Raw genomic sequence first — 16,519 nt, forward strand, 5'->3', positions numbered from 1 at the left:
AGCCTATGCTTGACTTGGATAGGGGAATTAAAATGTTTCATGTTTTATTACAAGTATTTGTTAAATACGTAGAACTTTCTGTCACACTTTGCTTTGTTATAATGAGGAAAACATTTTTTTGTGTGTAATATAACTTCACGTTCTGCTGAGATATGCAAATGGTTCCATTCTTCCTCCTGTATTATTACCTTGCATTTATGAATCCCACATGAGATCCTGAATCTCCTTCCTACCCACGTTTGTTACATTGTCATGATGTAAAAATCAGCTATGTGGAACTATTGCTATCTAGACATTAAAAATCGTAGCAAAATCGGAAACCTTTGTTTTCAATTCCCCAAACCATTCATCGAACACTGGGTTCTTCCTTTTTCTTTTATTAAAGTGGGTAGAAGCAGAAGTTCTTGAAAGGATAAGTGACTTCATTAAATGTTTCAGTCGAAGGTGTTTGTTCATAACCATCTGGAGGGTAGTGCAGCAGTGATGCAGGTGTCCTGTAAGGGTTAAGAGCTGGAGCATGCTGTAGCCCCTGTGTTATTGAGAACGCTTTTGAAGTGGATGTAAGGTTAAATTGTGGTAATGTCATCTTGGCTCTCCAGGGCAGATGTGTCCATTCAGTGGCTCCCTTGTATACCTCCCTTTTTACCCCTGTATCTGTAGTGATTAACTAGTTGATGTTGACACTGAAATCCAGCATCACATTATTTTATGTGTTGCTGGAGTGCTGAAATGCTGTGTCTGCGTCACTCAGTTTTCCTGCTGATATCACTGGTTCCTGCTAAAGGGTAAAAGGGCATCCCCAGCCTAGGAATAGTGCCTTATCTCACTCTAGTCAGACCACTTCTGGAGCCAACCCTGCTGATGAAGCATACACACTGGCATAAGCTCATGGCATCAAGTGCTTCAGTTTTACGTCATCGGAGTGGGAGGAGAACTGCCACTGAGGTGACTCGTACTGTAGGTCTTGGGGCTGTCCCTTAGCAGTCAGGTGATCAAAGATCAGCTCACGTAAAGAAACAACAAACCCAAACTCGCAGGGTTTAGAATTGCCTTTGAAAAGACAATTCCACTTTCTGTATTTCTCTTGTGCCTTTCTTTGAATAATTTGATCAGAGCTGTACTAATCTTGGTGCAGCCATTCACTGTAATTGTAAAGTGAGTGAAGGTGTGCCTGTATCTTGTTTCAGTGCTGTCTTTTGTGTGTTGTATGGTGCTGTGAGCATTCAACACATGTTCAGGTTGCTGGGGGTTTTTGTTTTTAGAGAAGGCTGAAAAGCTGCTGTAGCTGGATGTTACAAAGGGGAATGTAACTCAGATTGTGCTTGAGAGATTGGCTGGTATTTGCACAGAGGTGTACTGAATGCTGCTGTTTTAAAGGAATACTAAAAGAAAAAAATTAACTTTCACATCTCCAGTCAGAAACTGTAAACTGTGCGGCATTCAAATGGCCTTCCCTTCTTTCATCCCCCTCTTGTAGTTAAAAAAGACACTGTACTGTGCCATAGAAGAGTGAAAAAGGTGAAAAACTTTGTGTGCAATAATGTACACGATAAGTACACCATCAAATCTTGTCTGTATTTGTATACTTGGAGCAAGCATGCAAAAGGCTGATTTTTTTTTTTTTTTAAGTGAATTGGAATAGAAAATTTTTATTTAGAAAAGAAAAAACTGCAGTTAATGATGATCTCAAATTATTTCATTGAGCAATTTTTAAGATGAAATCCTTTCCATTTGTCACTTGTGTCTACAGTAGCCTTGTTCATAAATGAACCTCTTTTTAAATTAGATTAACCTGTACAGCTGGAACAAATAAACTTCATGTTAGAGGTCTAAGTAAACCCTCAGAGCTTTTATTTCAGGCCTGAAGTTCCAGCTGTGATATTTGGCTTAATAGAAGGCAGCATGTCTTTGTTGCATACACCCTGAACTTCACATCTTCAGATTATTGCAGCTCCAGTGTCAGAATTACTGCTTTCCTAGAGTGAGAACGTGAAATCACAATCAGAGACACTTTCATCTCACTTCAGTTAACATTGCTACTTGTTTCTCTGAGGCTGCTCACTTACACATCTGTTCCTTGCTTTTCCTATTGGTGAAGCATGCAAGCTCTTGATACTCTCCCCTTTTTCTCAAATCCTAGGCTAGGCCGTAACTTCAGCTGAATGTCTTCATCTGCTTTTCACATTTAGATGTCATTTAGATACTGAAGTACTTTTTTTTTTCATTACATTTTAATATATAAGTGGTTCCAGTGCTTTGGTGGTTCTTACATTGCAGAGGAAGGCTAAAAGGTTCAGCAGATGGTGAATAAGTGTAACAACTTCACGTTTCCTCCTCCCGTCACAGATTGTTCCTGCATGTAATAATGCTGTTGAAACCCAGTAAAAAGCAAAATACTAATTTGTCCTTTCCAGTTGTATTTATCCTTGTTCTTACAGTTCTGCATGTTGGTTTTCTATTTTAAACAAAACAAAACAGGATAAATTGCAATGTTAACTTTTATCCCTTGGATTCCCTAGAATTGAGCATTCTTGCACTATTATAGTCTTTTATTCTTTCAGTGCCTGTGTAATATAAATTGAAGCATGATGATTTAATACTTCTTGCAAGGAAACCTCATTTTTATATCCAATAAAAACTTTAAAGCATGGTATTTTTATTTCACACAGGAATTATGCTGTATTTTTGCCTTGGGAATGATGCTATTAACCTCTTGTTTTATCTGCTTCTGAATTAATTCATACGAATTTTAGAAAATTACTGTTTTTTGTTGTGTTAATACATGTGTATGTGTATATATGTGACCATTTCATTTTTACAAAAGACATTTCCCTGTGAAAACCAAAGACTTATTTTAACAGCAGTAATGTAGGAAAATTTGGATGCCAACCGTCTTAGGAGTTTGGGTTGTTCATAGTGCCTCTCAGTGCCATCTTTGTGACAGAAGTGAAAACACTGTTGTGATTCTCAGTGGGAAGGGATAAGACTCTTTGGAACCAAAAAGAAGTTTGGATGGGTGGGCCTCTGTACACATGACAATTATTCAAATGTTTAACCATGTAGACCATAGGTAGTAATTCCATGTAGGCTGGAGTTGCAATAACCGTGTTTTTACTTTGGTCTGTTCATTTTCAGGGGAGGTGTTTGCAATATGTGGGAGCTGCAGTGCTTTAGGAAGTTGGAAGCCACAAGCTGCAGTGGTTCTCCAGACTGATGACTGGTAGGCTGTTTTTTCTTTAGAAATCTAGAGCAACAAATTGATTCTGGTTCTGAGTTTGTCAACTGTCAGGCTACATAGGAATGTGTTTAAGAGAATGTTTGACTTTGGTATGCTTTGCTAGTTACAAATGATGCTTGTACCATTGTGGCTGACGCGTTTCAGAAGTACAATTGTAGACACTTCTAATAAGAGGTTGCTAAGGATTACTCTCAGTCTTGTAGTGGTGTGTTGATGTACACACCAAATTGTGGAAGATGTTTACTTCTTAACTGTACAAGTACTCACTGTGCTGTAGGGAGGTGGGAAGAAGATGATAGTTTTAATGCTAAAACTTCTGTGTGATTTGTGCTCATATGAAAATGAGCTTGTATGAAGACAGTCTAGCACTTCAGAGGAGTTCAGTATTTCCTTAACAGCAGGTAAGGGTACCATTTTATTTGTCCACGTGATGCAGGAAATAGAGTTATAAAATGCAATTCTGTCATTGACTTCATATGTGATGTTGGATGAATTCCTGAATGATATCGTTATGTTTTCGCTGTCTGTTAAATGAGCGTGAGAGTTCTTGCTGCTGTTCAGCTCTTCAGATCTCAGATCCGAAAGTGCACTCTCTGCTCTAAATATGCCTTCTGAAAAACTTTCTTGTAGCAGTAGGCACTGTTTGATTTAGAACAGAGAATGACTGAACTAAAGAAGTAATAATGAATCACAGTACGAAGTAACCTGTACAGAGCACTAAGCCTCACCAGCTGTTTTGAATACCATGGTGCAAAGTCTGTTCTCATCAAAGTTGCAAAAAATACCAGTGTATTTGCATGAGTGTTACTTCCATGCTATTTCTAGGATAGATTATTGTCCTAATTTAAAACAACAAAAAAACACCTGAGAAGCTACAAGTGTACTTGGTAAGGAAAGCTATATTTCAAACAAATGTTTTCTGTCTTTATTAATAAACCATTTTATTTTTTTTAAGATGACAGTAGAGCTTTCAAGCTAAAACAGTGCTTAGAATGTTGGATCAAACATCAGAGAACTGAAGAGAATAAGTATTTTGAACTTATTATTTTCACAGTGAGTTATGGAAGGCTACCATAGAGCTTCCCAGAGGAGTTCCTGTTAAGTATCGATATTTTAAAGGGTACTTCTTAGAACCTAAGGTATGTACAACCTTTTCTGATTTAAGTTGGCTCATTTTTCTGTGAAAAATTTCTTCATTTGAAAAAAAAAAAAAAAAAAGGATTTTCTGAGTTAAATCTCAGATTATAGAAAGAACTGTTAAATTGCAACACATGAAACATCAAAATACTTATGGAAATGCAAGCAATCACTTAAGGAAGTATCAAACTGCTTTTGGTTAACTCTGCTTTAGTGAGAACATCTTTTGTCTTTACCTGCTCTTAGTGCTTTTTGAAAATACCGAGAGTAGTGAAATGCCTGGGACTGTTGTAACAGCCGAAGCAGTGCGAGGAAGTTTTACTGGGTGTAGTAGGGCTGTAACAACTTCTACACTAGCATGAAAACACACAGTAGCAGGAGAAAGTGTGAGCAGGTTTTGCCTTACTACAGCCTCAAAATTTGACTGCAGATTGTTTTGGTGAAATGTGAGATGGATTGGCTTGCTGCTGTGCTGTGTAATTAACACATTTATCTCTTGGAGAAGATAGGTGGGGCATCCCAGTGTTTCCTCTAAGTTTGTATAGGTATTTGTACAGTGTTCAAGGCTAGGCTGGATGGAGCTTCAAACAGCGTGTTCTCTAGTGGAATGTCCCAGCTCATGGCAGGAGACTTGGAACCGGATGATCTTTAAGGTCCCATCCAACCCAAACCTTCCTTTGATTCTGCGATTTGCATGGCTTGACCAAAGAGACACCGATGTGTTATTATGGGTATGGATGTCCAAGTTGAGTGTGAGTTAAACATATGGGCTTGTATACTGGTCTGTAGATAAGGTAGTTGGATGGAGCTTTTTCATCTTCAGACTAATGAAGAGACTGAGAAGTGTCCAGAAAAAATGTCAGAGCAATTTGGAAAAATAAGCAGCTACTCTTCAGCTGTTTTCTTTAAAATGAATAACTGTAATAAATATATATACACATATATCTTTGCTGTCTTGCTTACTCTGTGAATGGCTCGTAGGTGTTTACCTGGAACTTCAGTTTTTGTTTGAAATCAGGTTTTTGACTGCTAAGCTGAATGTGCAAAGGAGTTTGAGGTTTGGTTTTTTATATTTTAAATTACTGTCAAGAGTGTATGAGGTCAGCTAGACTCAGTTTACTTCCACTGAAAAAGTATTTGACAGAGGCTTCATGGAAGTGCTCAGTGAAGGGTACTGATTTGAAACGAGGCGTGAGACCGCTCTGCTTTTCATTACATACATACAACAGTGTAATCTGGAAGTCATGCTTTTGTTGTTATTTTGAGGGAAAACAAGGGTCAGTAAGAGTTGTTTGTTGTGTTGTTTAATTTTCGAGACTGAAAGTAGATTTCTTTCATGATTTACCAGCTATGATGGAACTCTTCTGTTTCTTGTAAATGCCCTTAAGTTTAAAAGGTAAACAATACCACATGAAAAAAGTACACTTAGTGAGAGCAAATTTGGCAGAAAATGTGCTCATAGACAAAGTTTGCTTTAACATTTGAAAAAGTTTACAATCTGTATTGGTGAGTGTGTTTCTTTAAGTAGGTGCTCTGTATCGTGCACGCTTTTTGTACCGTGTGATGCAGAGTCTGCCAAGGTAAGTATGAATTTTATGGAATAAGAGCATAAAGAGCTACTGTATATAAAAAGGAAGCCAAAACACCCTGCAAAAGCCAAGTACATGAATTGCCTGGGTACATGGTTATCCACTTAGCAGTCTCTAACCTGTACCAATTAAACGTGTAGTACCACAGGACTTCATTTTGTAAGAAATAGTCTTTTGTAGCTGGTATTTCTGCCCCCCAGTGTTTTCTTTCTACATGAATAGATATACATAGGTGTTTTTTTTTGTTGTTTTTTGCAGAACTATAAAAACCAGGGTCCCTTAATTCCAGCAGCAATGCAATATACAATATATAACACAGTGCACATAAGACAGTCTGTAAATACTGCATCATTACCACCCTGATAAGGATAAGATGCTTCTAAATGAAATTATTCTGAATGTTTATTTCAGTGAATGTGTTTTATTATACACAGCACGTGATTGATTTCCCAAGCTTGCTATATGTGGTCCTTCAGACCCTGTTAACATTTTGTGAGTGCAATTGTATGTCATGGTCTGTAGTTGGATAACTTAAATATATGTCTAGTTTTAATTACATGTTGAAGTCTGAATGTGAATTTGACACTAGGTAACTGAGTAAATGATGCTGAAAGGCAGATCCTGTTCCAATTACTGTTCCCTTTGGTTCTCTAAGAACTGCGTCTTTGAAGATGCTTGACGTGAAGAATCACACTGGGTGCACGTGGGCAAAGCAAAGTGGTGCATGCTTACACAGAAGTGATCTCAGACTAGATGTGAAAATGCGTATGACTTGTGTTTTGGAGTTGAAAGGAATGGGGAAAGTATTTTTCTCATCTCCCTTTAAGAAATAGTCATTGTTTAGGTATGTTCTGTCAGGTATTTTGCTTGCAGGGTAGCACAGTGCTGTGGAAAGTTTCGTTGCTTTGCACTGAAGCGTTCTGATGTTTACATGATAATGGTTACAGGGTATCATTTTATACTCAGTGCAGAAATGTAGTCTATTTTAGGAGTCCTTATATGAAGATATACACAAACAATATTTTACTGTAGAATTGATACAAGTCTTGATTCCTAAATACGAAGAGCTTTTAATGTTAAAACCATTTTAATGATAATGAGTAATGTGATATATATATATATATATTTTAAGTAAATAAGCGCATTGGATAAAACAAGGCAGTAATTTAAATTGTTTTGCTCACATTTTTGTCGCAAAACATAGTCCAGTACCAGTTACCCTACTGTAACAATCTTTCTATCTTATTTTATATATACTTTCTGTCTGACTGGGGAGGGGAACCACCTGCATAACTTGTTTTGAATTTAAATCTAGGGTACGTTATGCATTTTAGGATAATTTTTGATAGATATTGTTTGCAAGAGTCATATTCGAAAACCTTAGTAAAGTAAACACAAACAGTATTCTGTTCAACAGTGTTCTATGTGTTTTTCCAACAGTAAGTAATCATGCAAGTTTAGAGTTATTTCCTTGAAGGAAAGTGAGAAATAGCTATCTGCCTGTGTAGGGGGACTTTTCAGATTGTGTTGGTGAACGTGTTCCATAATTCCATAATTGCTTGATGGAAGGTATTTCAAGTGAGACCTGCTAGCATTTCTAAAACTTAGGAAGTCAAGTCCATGTAGTGCTTGCAGTACAGTAACCAGGGTGAAAGGTAGGTCCAGGCTCAGTAATTTCTGACAGCCAAGTGTCTCAGAAGAACCTCTTGCTGGATGATTAACCCATGGTTAACCAGTTGGTGACAAAGGAGCGCTGCTGCTGGGACTGACCTGAGGTGGAAGATTGTGTGTTAAATACTATGGCAAGTATTAGAGCTATAGGATATCTAGTTGGCCTGAGGTGTTGTGGCAGGTGATGTGAAGATGCAGTTGCCTTGTGAAGTTAGTGACAATGGCTGTAAAGCTTTGGTTGTTTGGTCTTGTGCCTAATTGCCATGTCTTACATAGTTGAGAAATCTGGAGATACAGCATTGGGAGAATAAGACTAATTTGCTTGTAATTTCATTTTCTTGAATTAGATTAGCATCCTTGAAATACAGTTTTAAGAAGTTTAGCCATAAATGCATCTTGTTAAATGTTCTGGTCTCCTTTGTGGCTTTATTTTGTTCTGTTCTATCATCTTGTTTTTCTTAATGTCTACTTTGTTGTGTAGTCTTGGATCAGGAATCTTAGAACTGGCCTCCTAAATTTTCATTAAATAAATGTAACTATTTTAAAAACAAAAAGGCAAATGGATTTGCTGTTTTATTTTTTAAATATGTTAATAGATGGGCCTTGCCATACATTGCTGCTCTGTGTAATGTCAGTGTACTGCCCACAGGGGTGTTTGAAGTGACACTTTGGGACATGTCATTTAAGCTACTGCTTGGACAAGCTGACTTTTTAAATACCATCTTCATACTGTGAATACTGATGACACATCATTAACTTCTGCTGTACTGTTGTTCACATGTCACTATATGTAATTGGAATTGCATCAGTGCTCTAACCTCACTTTAACCAGGACTTCTGTAGGGTGTAATTAAAACATCTTAGAGGCATTTCAGTGAATTGCAGTTAAGCACCAAGTCTGAGCAGGGACTGTGAGGGTGCAGTCGTGTCTGTGCCCATTCACTACCTGCTTGCTAGGCTTCTCTTAGTACAGAAAGTATTGTGGGATTAAAAGTGTAACCATCCCATGTATCCCTTTCAGGGGTTGAAATTTAGTGATCTGCATCCAGTGCGTTGTGCTTGTTCTGGAAGTAATATTACTCAAATTATTTTCATAATTTTAGTAACTAGAAGTTAAATGTGGAATTATTCAGCTGGCGTTGTGTTTTATTGCAATATGTGGGTTGCTTCTACAAGTGGAAACTTTTGCCTGCCTTCTCTGGAAACAGCCTTATGCGTGTGAGGGCAAGTTTGTGTTCCCCAGCATTGCAAACTGCAAACTCTGCAGCTGTTCATGGGAGCTGCTGCTGGAGAGAAGCACACAGTGTTAGGAAACGTTAGTAGTTAGGAAATGTTGGCAAACAAAGGCTTCAGCTTTGGAAATGGAGATTGGAATGTATGAAGATGAGTCTGTGAAAAATGGGGAAAGAGACCTGTTGTAACTCCATAGGAGCATGTATTCTGGCAATGGCAGAGAAAAGGGGAATTAATACTGCCCCACAACTGGAATAAACTGAGAACCATAGCGTCATCTTATATGTATGTGTATCATGTCCTTAGAGCAAAACTTTAAACATTTGCATTTTATTCTGATTTGATTATGAAGTATACACACTTCCAAATTTGATAGAAAATTTGGTCAGGTTAAAAGCATTTGACACAGGGCAAGAAATCCCATCAGCTGCTTAAGAATTAAGTGGGCTGTGAGATAGCAGGTCTGGGTATCGGAATGCTTGTCTGGATGTGCCTCATGAGCTGAAATCTGCTTAAGCAAGAACCTGCAGTTCCAGGACAAGCTGGCATCGAAGTTGGTATGAGTGATGTGGGCAGTGGTAGCTAGTCTTTCTGGAAATGAGAGTTCCTAAGACCAGCCCACCAAAAGGACAAATGGCAGCTGTTTGGCAGCAGTTTTTACTGATAGCAACAATCATGCAGTGTTAGGGAAACCAAACAACTTCCTAGGGTGACTGAGCTAGAGATCAGGATGTTCTTCCTGTCAATTGCCATTGGCTACATTGAGGTTTTAACCTGGAAAGCATTTAGAATTTCACTGGATCTACACAAGTCAACAAAAGGGTAATTTTTTGTGTGTGTATAAAGTAGCCTAATTTATTCTGCTTCAAACATTGGCCTGTAGGGAGCTTCCTTGCTGGTGGATAGCACAGCATCAGTGTGTTCTTCCTCCTGACGCAGCGGAATTCCAGTTACTTAGGCTTTAATTGGATGGCAGATAAGATAATTTGTTTTTCTGTACCTCAGCTTGAATAGGTGTTTTATGTAGACTTGGAATGAGTTGAGTAAGTCTAGGGGGAGAACTGACCCAGCAGCTTCTAACTGATGAGCAGATTGACTGTTTCAAACTGCGGAGATGCAGCTCATATGGATTCTGTTCATGAATTGTAGTCATAGAAGAAAACTCACCTGATGAGTTCACACACTGTTTTGGTTGTTGTTTCTTTTTATCCAAAGGAAACTATGGTAGTCCAGAATAGCAGTTACAAGCAGTAAAGATGCAATAGTTCTGTCTAACATCACCACTCTGTCGGACTTTTGACAGTTTTGTTGTACGTAGTGTGACCTGACTGATCAGATAGCAGCAGTAGCAGTTACCAGGGATAAGAGCCAAGCTGACCTATTTTTCCTTTATTTCATTCTCTCTCTCTTTCTCTCTCACTCTCCTAGTCCTTTTAAATCTGTAATTTAAGTTTACAATCATCCCAAAGAGCTTCGTGGGTAGAAAATCAGATATAACAAAAGAAATTATTGTAGACATTTAACTTTTAAATTACAGACTATCGATGGTCCCTGCGAAGTCATAGTTCACACGTGGGAGACTCATCTACAACCACGATCAATTACCCCTTTAGGTATGGGCATAAACTGCATCTGTTTGAGGCATATGCATAAGATTGCTAATATGCTGCACATTGGTTTAGAGGGATTGGTAATTATAGATATAAAATAGTTAAGTTTATTAATGTTTTGGAGGTATAAACTTTTCTTTGCACAACATGGACCTTACTCTCAAAAAAACAACCCCATATATCTATCTGTATATATATATGAATCAGTGACTTAAAAATGAAGTGGGTGTGGAATTCTTTGCTGCCATCCCTAAGATGATGTGGGCTATTTTTTTTTAACTTGAAATGTAATCCTTTTTTTCTAAGCTCAGTTCTTTGAGACTAAGGATCCATTTTTTTAAATATTTTTTTTTCCCTCCCAGAGAATGTGGGGAGGGGGAGGGCATGAATTCACTATTGGTTTTGTTTAAATACTGTATCATTAGTAGAATTTTAATGCAAACAAAAAAAATAGGCTTCTAAGTAAAATTAATGTCAGAAATTTATATGGCTAATTTATATGGCAATTTAGCAAAAAAAAAAAATGTTTTGCTGGAAGCAAGAGTGGCATGCGGACGTGCATACAAGTTCCTAATGCTTTTCTGAGGTGGGAGAATTTGGGTGTTTTGCTGGTGTTTAAGTGATAACCTTTGACTGAAATTTAGATCTCTAATGCTGCTTAGAATGGCATGTTCTATGCATTGTTCCTTCTAGAATGTGAGAAACGTTATTTTCTCCCCACTTCTCCACACAGAGTATTTGTCTGTTACATATCTTCTGATTCATTGGAAAAATACATCTTTTATGAAGAAGATGATATTAAAGAAACTTAATAATGCATGATCACGCTCTTTTTTTTTAAATATAATTGCTATTGAATTAATGCAGCTAAATGTTTGTATTCCTGAAACAAGTTATTTCTGTGTTTTTCAGTAATTAATTAGGGAAGCACTCTGCCCTCTCTTAGGCTTTACGCTTTATCTCTCAATTCAGATAACTCCATTCCATACAATCAGGATTTTTTTTCCCAAGTAATACTCAACACTTTTTGTCTCTTCAGTAAATGAATTAATGTCAAAAACCTCTTCTGCAGATTTCTATGGTTAGGATGCTTAATACTTCAATGGAACATGAAGCTAAAATAAAATTGAATCACAGAAGTTAGGTTTCCCACGTCTCCATGAAAATAGGGGCTTTCTTCCTAAGCAGTCTTTAAGAAAACACAGCAATACCAGGATGTTAGCTCTTGGTTATTATGACCCTAAATTGTTGGTTGATAGTTAGTAAAAATGGAGGACGGAAATGAGTCCTCCTAGGAAAAAGTCAGGGTTAATGGCTGTAACAACAAGATCTTATTGAGTCTTGTGAGAAACTCATAGCTTGTGTATGCTACTGCAATTCTGTTAATGCTGTGCCTGAAGATTTCAGCTATTAAAACTTAGGAGAGAGGAAGGATAAAAGTAACTGTGAAATGAGTGTTTTGATTATTTCATCCTAGAGTAGGTTTCTGTCATGTGGACAGAATATGCATTTTGATTGTGCCTAACTCAATAAGACTTACCTGTAAGTGTGCAGGAGAACAGCTTTCTTGTATGTGTGCAAGAAGTTGGAAGGGCTTGGACACTACCAAGAAAATCACTGTAGGTTCTAGTAGGATGTAGATGTCAGCAAACTACTGCAGCAAACTGAAATCATGCAGCTTTCTTGATTTTTTTTATTTTTTATTTTTTATTTTTTTTTATTATTATTTTTTTTTCAGATCAGATTAGTTCAGGCCAAGCACAAATCTTAGGGCATTTTTTGGCTTGATGGGTTTTTCTTGCAGAATGAAATGCATGAAGTTGGAAAAAACTTGATAGAAAGTTGCAACAAACATGCTTATTTTTTCTGTTTCAATTTTTGTGCTTTTTATTAGGCTCTTTAGAAACAAAGTGGAAAAGTAGAATATAGCTTGGCAGCAATTCCTGCTGGTATTAATACTGATTAGTGTCTTCCGTTCTGTTTGTCCCCTCGTTTCAATTCTAGAAAATGAAATGACCATTGACGATGGATACTTCGGAATTCATAGTAAGTGAAATTTGTTGATCTTTACCATGTTTTTATCTTTGACAAGGTAGTTGAAAAACATGGCGAAATACTTAGTTTAGACATGAATTTTCTGCTTTGTTGAAAGAAGAGCTGAAAGACTGTCAGCGTACTGGTGTTGGATAATTAATGCTCTGTCCCTTGGCACCCGTGTTGCCTTTTTATGTCTTAACGTTTTGTCTCAAAGCTTTTCTGTTTCCTTTCACATCTCTATCAGAAGTGATGTTTTGTTAGGAACTCTTCAAAACTATGGCATCTACTTTGATGCTTGGTCTGGCAGCTTGTGCTTCCTGGCTGTCCTCCTTTGTAGATTTCCTTCTCCTGATGGTGAGGTTGAGGATTCCTCTCTGTGCTTTTTCCCTATCATATCTGTTACCATATTCTGTCCTCCAGTCTTATGCTGCTTTACTGGCCTTGCTTGTGATGATATTTCTGTGCCAGTTGAAACAAGAAGTTTTGAATTGCATTTGAACTTGCAGTTTCTGTCAGTGGTGATCCATGACTGAGAAATCCAGGACGTGAGACTGTTTTGTGTTCCTCTGGACACATAGCTGTTGATATTCTAAGTACAATTAATGCCAAAGCACTCGGTGCTTTCCTTTGGACAGTTGCCATGTGAAGTTGGCATAGATCAGTGTTCCTATTGGTTTCCTTTAAAAAACAATGAACTGCTATGTACCCGTTGCCTGTTCTAGGTAGCTTGGAAAAGACAGGTGAAAGGATGTTCACAGCAATTGCTTTGTAAATACTATTGAATAAAGCTGATAGAGGAGGATTGGCTGGAAGATGGTGCCAGAGGATCTGTATTTATATTTAACTGTCTAGGTTCTCCTTTAGAAATTAAAGAAGCTTTTAAGGTGCCTTTATAATGGTTGTTGCTCAATTCTTAACAGATGGCATTGAAACAGTGGATGCCGGGTGGCTGACCTGTCAAACAGAAATACGATTGCGTCTGCATTATTCTGAGAAGTCCCCTGTAATGATATCAAAGAAGAAATTCAAAACATCGAGGTTTAGGTGAGAGCCTGCTCATCGTTTGGCAATTTACCTCATGTTTTCCATATTCTGCCTAAAAAATAGAGTTGGATCTGCCCTGTTAGGGTTTTTGTGGCTGTCACCTCCTTTGGCAATGCTATTTTTCAGGGTTGTAGGGTATGTTTAAATACACTGTGATGTCTTGTTCTGTGAGGATATTCAGAACGTCCAATCTGTGTAAAGAATTGCTGGTTGTAATTGTTTTGAGGCGAGTTAAATTTTGGTAGTGAGTTGACATCTAAATATAACCCTGTATCCTGTCTGCTTTAAGATGACATAGATGGGGATAGCTTCAATGTGCTTCCATCACTGATGTATTTGATTTTGCACATCAGTGAAATTGGATGTTATTTGGAATGTTTGTCCTATGTAGGATTAACTTCAGTCTTGGGGAGAAGGTCATTCATCTCAGTCCGTTATATTGCAGAAACTTCTTTCTGTTTACTTTTAAATGATTATTCTCAAGATGCTCACTAATTACTTCAGAGTATCCTTTTTGTGATCTGTATTCAGAGGCTAAAATTACACAGGAAATGTGCCTAGCAGTAGCTGTCAACATTCAGTGTTGATTTTGAAGAACTTTGTGGGTGGCAGGGCAGAGGAATAGGCTGCCCGGATGGGTTGTGGAGTCCCCTTCTTTGGAGATGTTCAAGACCCATCTGGACACTTACCTGTGCAACCTGCTGTAGGGAACCTGCTTTAGCCAGGGGGTCGCACTCGATGATCTCTAGAGGTCCTTTTCAACCCCTGCAATTCTGTGATTGTGTGACTACTGCTATTTCTGGTGCTTTTGCTTAGTCTCCCAACACTTATGGGTATCAGTCTTTGGAGAAAAGCTGTCTATTTTGGTAGCCCAAATCATTGGTTAATGTGGTAGAAGTCTGCTTTACTGACCATTACTACAGTTTTCATGTTTACCCATATTCCTGTATTAGCAGTGATTTGAGCACTGAAGTTAAACTAAAAAAAGGACTTAGAAAGCACCAATTCCAAACTTAAACTTGTCAGGGTCCACTGTATGCACTGCTTTCCTGTAGCTGGTGGTGTTGAAAATAATTCTTGTGTTCTCCTGTAGCTTCTGCTGAAGCTTCTTTTTAATTCTCTGGTATTCCTTCCTATAACAATTTGTTTTCTGTTTCTGATTGAATAGAGTGAAGTTGACTCTGGAAGGCCTGGAGAAAGATGATGATGATGAAGAGGGCCAAGAAAAAACGTCTCCTACTGTTCCTCAGAAGATGGCAAACACTGTGGAGTTCTCCTTAATAAGCAACAATGAATATAAATGCCGACACTCTCAGCCAGACTGTGGATATGCCTTGCAGTCAGATCGATGGCTAGAATACACCATACAAACCATGGAGCCTGATAACCTGGAATTAATCTTTGATTTTTTTGAGGTATGTCACTTCAGCACTTAGAAGCAGCTCCGATCTTAAATTCTGGAGTTAGTGGAGTCAATTAGCATCAAGTTTCACTGTTAGGATTGAGCTGCTGGCTGACATATTTGAACTTTTGAATGTTGTTTGTGTAAACAAATTACGATACAGTTTGCTGCTACTCCATTTTACAGAGAGGCTTAAGTCATCTCAGTGTTAACTGCAAATTTTGTGTGTTCTGCTTGTTCAGAAGTTAGTACAAATCAGTGTGGTATTGTTAGGTTAGCTTGTCTGGTGTCCTTTACCAGAGATGATTTCTGTTTATCTTTGGGATCTTAACAGTGTGTACATGGACTAGTTAAATTGCAACTATTTCATCTTGCCTTTATGACACATTTCTCTGGACTAGCTAGTGCAAATTAAAACCATGCTTATGTAGAGTCTCACTATGACATCTGCAAGTTGCCTGAAATGTATTTCCTGAAATATTTTAATATTCCAAGTTCTTTTTGCCAATGAGAGTAAATTCTGTCTTCTCATACTGCTTACGCATTAAAAAAATGTTTGGACTAAAGGTGCCCCTCTACCACTTAAAATTGTAAAGTGGTGCTATAGCTCCTTGACTTGATCAAGCACTTGTTGTGTGTGCTACTTACGTACCTCCTCCTTCCCTGCAAATGAATGCAAAGCTCTTTTTAAAATGTATATTGTACTATATATACATACATGAAATACATATGTATAATATTTTATATGTTATATATATATCTATATATATATATATATATATACAATATATGTAGAAAAAATTGACTTTCTTTGCTCTAAATGTAACATGGAAGTTTTAGAAGAGATCCTATTCCTTGTATCCAGTTGTGCTCTGAAAAGATTACTATACCTAAGAGTTTTTGAAAATGACCATATGTAACTTTCCACCAACAATTTCATATTTCTGATCATAACTTGCAACACTGTTACACAAAAAACAATTCTGGCCTGAAGTTTGTGTTTTCTGTGACGTGTGGGAGATTGGTGGCATCAATGGCTGTCTTGCCGAGGAAAGGTTTTAATGAAGTAAGAATTTGTTAGTATTTTCATCCCCGTGTAACAGTAAATGTTTTGGTTGGTTTGTTTTCAGGAAGATTTAAGTGAGAAAGTAGTGCAAGATGATGAGCACCCAGGTCATGTAGGTTCTGCCTGCCTCCTCTCATCCACAATCGCAGAATCTGGAAAGAGTGCTGGAATTCTTACACTTGCTATTATGGGCAGAAATCCAAGGAAGACTATTGGAAAAGTCAGAGGTACAGGCGGTACAAATGAATGTAGATAACTTCACTGGAAGTCACTTATCTACTGACACATGAAGCTCTTGTTTTTTCTTGTAGTGGACTACATAATAATTAAGCCAATCCAGGGATACACTTGTGATATGAAGGCCTCGTATGCAAAGTACTGGAAACCAAGAACAACTCTTGATGTTGGACACAGGGGAGCTGGAAACTCTACAACAACAGCTAAGTAAGTTCATTTGTCCTCTAGTCTGAGATATTATTATTTAATGTTTGG

The 16,519-nt window shown here is 37.7% G+C and overlaps 1 protein-coding gene across 7 annotated transcripts in view; it reads left to right on the forward strand.

Annotated features, from left to right (window-relative positions):
* Nucleotides 1-16,519, forward strand: part of GPCPD1 (glycerophosphocholine phosphodiesterase 1) — a 40,178-nt gene that overhangs the window by 8,284 nt on the left and 15,375 nt on the right. For 6 of the 7 annotated variants that reach the window (XM_042837260.1, XM_042837345.1, XM_042837100.1 and 3 more), the window contains 8 exons: nucleotides 3,136-3,220; nucleotides 4,293-4,377; nucleotides 10,406-10,481; nucleotides 12,483-12,524; nucleotides 13,436-13,559; nucleotides 14,728-14,974; nucleotides 16,092-16,254; nucleotides 16,339-16,471. In XM_042837260.1, the coding sequence (XP_042693194.1) occupies nucleotides 3,136-3,220; nucleotides 4,293-4,377; nucleotides 10,406-10,481; nucleotides 12,483-12,524; nucleotides 13,436-13,559; nucleotides 14,728-14,974; nucleotides 16,092-16,254; nucleotides 16,339-16,471 (955 nt within the window). Of the gene's footprint in view, nucleotides 1-3,135; nucleotides 3,221-4,288; nucleotides 4,378-10,405; nucleotides 10,482-12,482; nucleotides 12,525-13,435; nucleotides 13,560-14,727; nucleotides 14,975-16,091; nucleotides 16,255-16,338; nucleotides 16,472-16,519 lie in introns of those variants that run through there. The other variant, XM_042837435.1, reaches the window with a different exon arrangement.

This window comes from Centrocercus urophasianus, unplaced genomic scaffold (assembly GCF_019232065.1).
Source record: "Centrocercus urophasianus isolate 14NV4802_14NV808 unplaced genomic scaffold, USGS_Curo_1.0 seq_10, whole genome shotgun sequence".
Lineage (NCBI taxonomy): Eukaryota > Metazoa > Chordata > Aves > Galliformes > Phasianidae > Centrocercus > Centrocercus urophasianus.